Source organism: Halichoerus grypus, chromosome 9 (genome assembly GCF_964656455.1).
Source record: "Halichoerus grypus chromosome 9, mHalGry1.hap1.1, whole genome shotgun sequence".
NCBI lineage: Eukaryota > Metazoa > Chordata > Mammalia > Carnivora > Phocidae > Halichoerus > Halichoerus grypus.
In genome coordinates, this window is record NC_135720.1 from 97,018,199 (window position 1) to 97,026,495 (window position 8,297).

Genomic DNA, 8,297 nt, shown 5'->3' on the forward strand with positions numbered 1-8,297 from the left:
AACAGAAGAGGAAGGAAATCTTCCAAATTTACTCTACAAGGTCAGCATTACCCTGACACCAACAAAGACACTAAAAAAAAAGAAAACTACAGGACAGTATCTCTGATGACCATAAATGTACAAATCCTCAACAAAATATTAGCAAACTGAATTCAGTAATACATTAAAAGGATCATGCACCACAATCAGTGGAATTTATTCCAGGATGCAAAGGTGATTCAATATTTGCAAATCAATGTGAAACTTCACTCTAATAAAAGGAAGTATAAAAACCATATGATCATCTCAACAGATGCAGAAAAAGTATTTGACAAAATTCAGCATCCATTCAGGATAAAAACTCTCCCAACAAAATGGGTTTAGAGGGAACATACTTCAACATAATAAAGGGCATATATGACAAACCCAAGCTAATACCATACTCAATGGTGAAAAATCCATAGTTTTTCCCCTAAGATCAGGAACAGGACAAGTATGCCCACTCACCACTTTCATTCAACATAGTACTGGAAGTGCTATCAACAGCAATCAAACAAGAAATAAAAGGTATCCATGGGGTGCTTGGGTGGCTCAGGTGGTTAAGTCAGTCTGACTCTTGATTTTGGCTCAGGTCATGATCTCAGGGCCGTGGGATCGAGCCCACAAGTGCCCATGGAGCCTGCTTGGGATTCTCTCCCTTTCCCCCACACCCCCTAACTCCTGTGCATTCTCTCTCTCTAAAAGAAAAAAAGAAATAAAAAGTATCCAGATTGGTAAGGAAGAAGTAAAACTGTCACTATTTCCAGTGACATATATATATTTCCATATATAGGAAATCCTAAAGACTCCACCAAGAAACTATTTGAATAAATGAATTTAGTAAAGTTGCAGGATACAAAATGTTGCAGAAATCTGCTACATTTCTATACACTAAGAACAAAGTAGCAAAAAGAGAAATTAAGAAGACAATCCCATCTGCAATTGCACCTGAAAGAAATTATCTAGGAATAAACTTAATCAAGAAGGTGAAAGAGCTATACTTTAAAAACTATAAGACATGGGCGCCTGGGTGGCTCAGTCGCTAAGCGTCTGCCTTCGGCTTGGGTCATGGTCCCAGGGTCCTGGGATTGAGTCCCACATCGGGCTCCCTCCTCGGGGGGCAGCCTGCTTCTCCCTCTCCCACTCCCGCTACTTGTATTCCTGCTCTCGCTATCTCTGTCTCTGTCAAATAAATAAATAAAATCTTTAAAAATAAAATAAAATAAAAAATAAATAAAAACTATAAGACGCTGATGAAAGAAATGGAAGACAATACAAATAAATGGAAAGATAGCCCATGCTCGTAGATTGGAAGAATTACTATTGTTACAATGTCCACACTACCCAAATCAACCTATAGATTCAATGCAATCCCTGTTAAAATACCAATAGTATTTTTCACAGAACTAGAACAAATAATCCTGATTTATATGGAACCACAAAGACCCTGAAGAGCCGAAGCAATCTTGAGAAAGAACAAAATTTGAAGTATCACAACTCTGAATTTTAAGATATACTACAAAGCTACGGTAATCAAAACAGTATGGTACTGGAACAAAAACAGATACAAAGATCAATGGAACAGATGAGAGAGCCCAGAAATAAGCCCACACTTAAATGGTCAATTAACCTACAACAGAGGAGGCAAGAATATGCAAGGGGGAAAAGACAATCTCTGCAAAATGGTGCTGCGAAAGCTGGAGAGCTACATGCCAAAGAATAAAACTGGACCACTTTCTCATACCACACACAAACATAAACTCAAAGACCTAAATGTGAGATCTGAAACCATAAACTCCTAGAAGAAAACACAGGCAGTTATCTCTTGGACATTGGCCTTAGCAACATCTTTATAGATATGTCTCCTTAGGTAAGGAAAACAAAAGCAAAAATAAACTATTGGGACTACACCAAAATAAAAAGCTTCTGCATAGCAAAGGAAACAATCAACAGAACAAAAAGGCAACCTACTGATGGGAGAAGAGATTTGCAAATAATCCAATATAAAGAATTTATACAACTCAATACTAATAAAACAAATAATCCTATTAAAAAATGGGTAGAGAACTTGAATAGACATTTTTCTAAGCAAGACAATGGCCAACAGGTACATGAAAAGATGTTCAACATCACTAATTATCAGGGAAATGCAAATCAAAACCACAATGAATTATCACCTCACACCTGTCAGAATGGCTAGAATCAAAAAGATCAGAAATAACAAGTTTTGTCGAGGATGTGGAGAAAAAAAGCACCCTTGTGAATTGTTCCAACCACTGTGGAAAACAGCATGGAAGTTCCTCAAAAAAATAAAAATTGAAATAACATATAATCCAGTAAGTCCACTACTGGGTATTTATCCAAAGGAAACTAAAACACTAATTTGAAAAGATATATGTACCTCAAAACAAACAAAAAAAAGTTATATATACCTCTCTGTTTATTGCAGCATTATTTAAAATAGCCAAAATATGGAAGCATATGGAAGCGACCTAAAGCATCCATCAATAGATAAATGGATAAAGATGTTGTATGTGTCAACGTATATGTGTGTACACACATACAACAGAATATTACCCAGCCACAAAAAGGAGTGAGATCTTGCTATTTTTGACAATATGGATGGACCTAGGGGATACAATGCTAAGTCAAGTAAGAGAAAGACAAATGCCATACGATTTCACTTATACATAGAATCTAAAAAACAAAACAAATGAAAAGACAAGAAAACAGAAACAGACTCATAAATACAGAGAAGAAACTTGGTGGCTGGAAGAGGGGACAATGGGGCAATGGTCAAAAAGGTGAAGGGGACTAATATAAAATAAATAAGTCACAGATGAAAAGTATACCATAGGGAATATAGCCGATGATACTATAATGACATATGGTGACAAATGGTTAAAAAAAAAATCTGTAACACAGCTTTAATTTGCACATTCTGTAAACCAGTATGAAAATACAGTTAAGTTCAATGCAAATAAGAACCGATAAATCTTGGAGCACCTGGCTGGCTCAGTCAGAAGAGCATGGGACTCTTGATCTTGGGGGTTGTGAGTTCGAACCCCACACTGGGGATAGAGATTACTTAAATACATAAGTAATCAAAAAAAAAAAGAGAGAGAACTGATAAATCTCCATAAGTACGGCCAATTTTTGCTTATGCATGGAAAGCAATGGAATAAGAATTAAATATACACTTGAAGAAACATGCCTGCAGATCTGTTTCAGCAGGGCTTTCATTTTCATCATCTTCTGCTCTGACATTATCAGAATGACAATCTTCCTCAGCTTCTGCCTGAGGGGAGAAAAACCAAAAGAATTCATCAGGAATATGTGAACATCAGTTTCCCTCTGTAATCCACATCTCCTTGAGCTACCTGTCCAGTGAAATATTTAGTTGCTTCTCTCTAGGTATCCCCTTCACAGCTAAGTTTAATTATTTGATACTTTAGTAACATTGTAGAATAAACAACTTCACTGTGCTTCAGTTAAAATGTTTTGGTAGGTGATTTAAAACAACTTTGCTTCAAAAAATAACATAGTAGCAGCATAGAGTTCAGCAAATAGTTTTTGTTTCATGGATCACTTAAAATTTGACTGTTTTTAGTCCATATTTGGATGTTCTTCCTTTTACACGACTGGCATGTTCCCAATACGTGAATATGACTTTTGTCTATTATTTTAAATGTCCTAGGAAAGCTCATTAATCAAAGACATGTAATAGTGAATGTTTTTGTAAAGAAGCCTGTTCTGTTTCACAAACCCAGATTTTTATATACTGGATTGATTTAAAGTGGAATAAAACTGGACTGGAATTACTGGGGAATGGCCTGCGGCTTAGTACAGGTCTCAGGTCAGTTTCCTTACCTTTTATCCTTGTATTCTCAATATATGTTTGCTAAATTAAACTGAATCCTACCTACCAGGGAAAATGACATGTTGCCTCAGGTCAGTCTGTTGGCTAACAGACTTATTAGCAAATGGGACTTGCTCAACACTTCATGTGTTCAGTCCTATAATGTAACAATAGGGGAAATGACCTGAGGGTCAGAAATAAGAAATAATGAAACCAATTTCACTTGCTCCAAAGATGTAAGCTTAATAATTGTAGATTTTCACTGTGATTTGTTTCTAGGACAAAACCATTTATATTAACACATATTTCTGAACTCGGCCACCAGACATACGTGCAGTACTTTACAGAGCAACATAAATAAGCCCCACATCTTATCTCTGACTACCAGGCTCAAAGCAGAGGTGCCATTAAGTCTTGAACTAGTTGGTATAAAATAAAGTGCTAGGCTCACTGTAAAGGATAAATTAATGAAAAAATAAATGAAAGCGGCCAAGATTCTGAATTAATTTCCAGAAAACTGGAAAATGGAAGCATTAATGTATCATCAAATATATTTTTTCGTCTCTTTAAGCTGGGAGCTTTCCTACTAATAGGAAAATACATAATGAAGGACTCTGAATTTATAGATCCCATTGAAAAGGCTCTTTCCATTCTCCAGTAAGAGGCTGATTTATTACTGTAAACGCTAAGTACAGCTAATGGGAAGGGACCTAAGCTCCCTAGGGTATCCCCTTAGTAACTCAACCTTCTAGCTCTATCCGAGCAGTCATGCTAAAGTGACTTCTTTCAAGAGCTTTCCCTGCTCTCTCCAGGTCCAAGCTCTTGCATATGCTGCTTGTTCTCTCCATCCGGAATAATTTCTTCTTCACTTGGCTATTTCTCACCCTTTAAGGTTCAGCTCAGGCATTATCCCAGTAAGAAGCATTTTCTGGTCCTGTGAATTGCCTTTGTTTTCCTACAAAACCTGTGCTTGTATCACAGCACCTAACACTTGGATTGACATTTTGTCTCTTCCTAGAGTCAGTGCATTGGGAACAAGGATCAGTCATGTTTGTCATCTCAGAGAGCAAAACACATTGCTTGAGTCATAGTAAAAGCCTGCCCAGGCCTCAGCTTTCACATCTGTAAAGAGAGGGTGTTGGATGTGGTAACCTCCGAGGTCCCTTTTCATATATGACATTCTATGATTAAAAGTTTACCATGAATCACCTTTGGTGATTTGATCTGGTTATACTGAAGATCTAATATTGTGCTGGGGGTCTAGCATTATGCCAGGCTACTAATAAGTACTCAAAAAAACTGCCTGAATTAATAAATAGAGTCATGTGGATGTATAGTGCATATCTCAAGTTTGAGGAAAAGCAATGAGAAATCCATAATACACAAAGCACCTCTCCCCTGAGTTCCTGTGTTATTCTTGAATTCCAATCCTTTATTACTTTGATTCTGGCAGTACGATAACTATTAAACTATCAAATTGGTAGTTTTACTACATTTTGCCAACTCAAATACCACTTGAAATAAGTAGGTCCCCAGCTGTCACCCAGAGATTTTCACTTTATTTTTCATAATTGAATCTGACCTACACAGCACCTTTCGCTTGAATAGTTTATGTCTCCATGATTTTACTCCTGTTTTACACACAGGATTAATGAAATATAAAAAGTTAAGTGATTAATCCTGGTTAGAGAACCACTTCTGAAAGCTGAAGGGCATTGTCAATTACTGCTTTTTCTATCCTACAGGTTAACTTAATAAATTCTTTCAGCCATCCATTTATTCAATAAATATTTGACTGTCTACGATGAACTCATTAGTTTAGTATCATTTCACACTTGATTCATTTAATCCTAGCCAGAGATTAGTTTCTTAAATGGGAAATTTATTCAAAGCCAAAGAAAGGTAGCATAGAGCAGAGACTACATATTCCAGCATGCAATAGTCCCATGGAATTTGCGTTGTCAATTTCTGGAGCTTAACTCAGTGTCTCTCCATTTGGACCGCACTGACGCTGCCCAGGCCCTCACCGCTACGAAGTGAGACATAATCCCTCTGATCCCACACCGCCAGTACCGCCTGCCAGCATCCTACCCTCCGCACTGACGTGTCATGGGGCAGGTGCGTCCTAATCCCAGGACTCCTTAAAGGACCTGAACGGCTTCTCCGTGGGTACTGCTTTCCGGAGGGGTAGCAATCAACAAGTGTCCCCGTTTGCCAAGGCTCCCCTCCGCGCCCGCCCCCCCCCCCCGCCAGTTTTAGACGCTGCAATGGCTCACCTCAACCTATGCTCACTGCTTTTGATAAAATCCCTCGAGGAGGGTAAGATTGGCTCAATGTCCTCAGCGAACCAAGAAGAGGCATTCTTCTCTGCTGTCCTGCACACCCGCGCTTCCTCACATCGGGTCCCGGCTACTGGGGAGTTCAGCAGAAGGAACCCCGGGGAGCGGTCAGGGCTGGCACCCGCTCCACTCCCGCTCAGGCCAAGGGCCCTACAGTGGGTGGCGGCCAAGCAGCTCCCACTCCTCCCAGTCTCCACTTCCCGCTTTCTAGGGGCTCCCCCCAGGCCTAGCCCTTCTGCACACCGCACTCCCGCCTCGAAGTGTCCCTCCGAGCCCCCTCCCGGGTTACCATGCTGGCGGGGCAGCCGGCCGCGGTCGGGGGCTCTCCGCGCCCCCTCTGCACCGCTCCCCCGAGGAGGTGTGCTGGGTGTCCGGGTGTCTACTCCTGCCCGTCTGCTGCAACAGGGCTTAGCAGAGTTCTCGGTCGGAGAAGCGCACCAGGCAGCGGCAGTAACTGCGGGCCCGGCGTACGGCAGCCATCTTCGCGGGGCAGGGGGCCAGATCCGGGCGCGCTAGAGCGACGGCCGGGAAGTCGCAGAGCGGATGGACGCCCGCTGCCAGCGAAGGCCGAGGACCGTGCGAACACCAGAACGTCGGCGCTGCTGGAAACCCCGGACGCCGCGGCGGAGCTGCCCCCTCTACTGCGGAAACCTGTGCCGACGCACTGAGCATGCGCAGTATCGCACTGCCTGCGTGCGCCTCACGGCTCCCCTGCCTCGCGTGCGCTGCCTAGTGGAGGGGTCGGTGGTGCGCGCCTACTGTGTGCGCGAGGCGGAATTGGCAGTCAGGTCACCAATTTGCTGACCCCAAATTCAACCCACGTATTTGTCTCAGTGACCCCTTATGCAAATTTGAACCACCATTATCTAAATAATGTGTATAACTCAAATTTAGGGTTGAGACCCTAAGGCAAACATCCCTTAAAGAGCACTGAACTTGGTGCTCCGAGAGTCGCTACACGCTTTTCGGGGGTTGTCTAGAGTCCCACGCCAGGAATGCAGGGAAATAGTGAAACTCCACTATAGTCACAGGCTGTTACAATGACTAAACTTTTTGAAAGCACGGATCTGGAAGTTGAGGAAAATATAGGCTTAAGAGAGAAGCAAGAGGAAAATAGAGCCACCGCAAGGCATGTCTTACTACAGATCCCATCATGCAACGGGAGAAAGACGTTGAGGCGGCTCCTAAGGCCCTGAAACCCGAGTCCTGCGGAGACGGCGCTCGAGATGCACTCTGGGATTTGTAGTCCGCTGTTTCTCGTAAAGTGCCGGAACTTACCCGCGATACTAGCCCCGCCTGTTCAAGTCCAACACCTGACTTTGTTTCCTAAGAAGACCCTCTTATTTATCAGGCAATTTATTATTTTTCCACACTTTACATTATTTTCATTACGGAAGTTTGCATGCTCTGTGAAAACCTACAGTCTTACAGCTTCTTACCTTCTTTCGGCGAACATTTACTGAGTTTCTATGATTTCTACCAGGCGTCAGGTACTATAGCAGTGATCAGGTTTCCAAGACTCTAGTTCATCGAGCCCACAGAATTTAAATCTCTTATCCATTATTTTATTCTGGAGATATGAGAAATGCAATACATCTTCGGCAGAAAAATAGAGTAATAAAGGGGGGGGTGGCAAAATGGTGAGCTGCTTTCTTTTAATATTAGGATCCACCCTTCGGATAGGTGTTTTTATTTGCTCCCTAAATCAGCTACCTAGAAAAAGTAACTTCATGTTTAACGAAGGTCAAAAAATTTAAGTTTTTAATTTTTAAAGGAAACTTTAAAAGCCTTTTAAAGATGACTTTCCTCCCAATGACCTATTTAAAATTGGATTTTGCAGTTTAAATGGGGGGGGAAGGTCAGATGTTAGGATTTATAATTGAAGAAAATGATACATGTAACAACACGAAAAATCAGTTTCGCAAATGAACAATGAGGTATTGAAATGTTTTCAGAACTACTCAATTTCATTAAACGTGTTCAATGCTAATTTAAGATACCTTGGTTAATTAATACAGATGATTTCTATTCTTGCTAATAATAAAGCTTAATAAAATAATAATTAGCATTCATAATGATAA

General features: G+C 41.0%; 1 protein-coding gene across 2 annotated transcripts in view; it reads right to left on the reverse strand.

Moving 5' to 3' along the window:
- The window catches only part of FBXO9 (F-box protein 9), a 38,900-nt gene extending 32,131 nt beyond the window's left edge, over positions 1-6,769 (reverse strand). For both annotated transcript variants that reach the window (XM_078055236.1, XM_078055235.1), the window contains exons 1-2: positions 6,506-6,769; positions 3,233-3,316 (exon numbers count right to left, since the gene is read on the reverse strand). In XM_078055236.1, the coding sequence (XP_077911362.1) occupies positions 3,233-3,316; positions 6,506-6,508 (87 nt within the window). In that variant the 5' untranslated portion in view covers positions 6,509-6,769. The remainder of the gene's footprint in view (positions 1-3,232; positions 3,317-6,505) is intronic.
- Between the last annotated feature and the right edge of the window lie 1,528 nt (positions 6,770-8,297).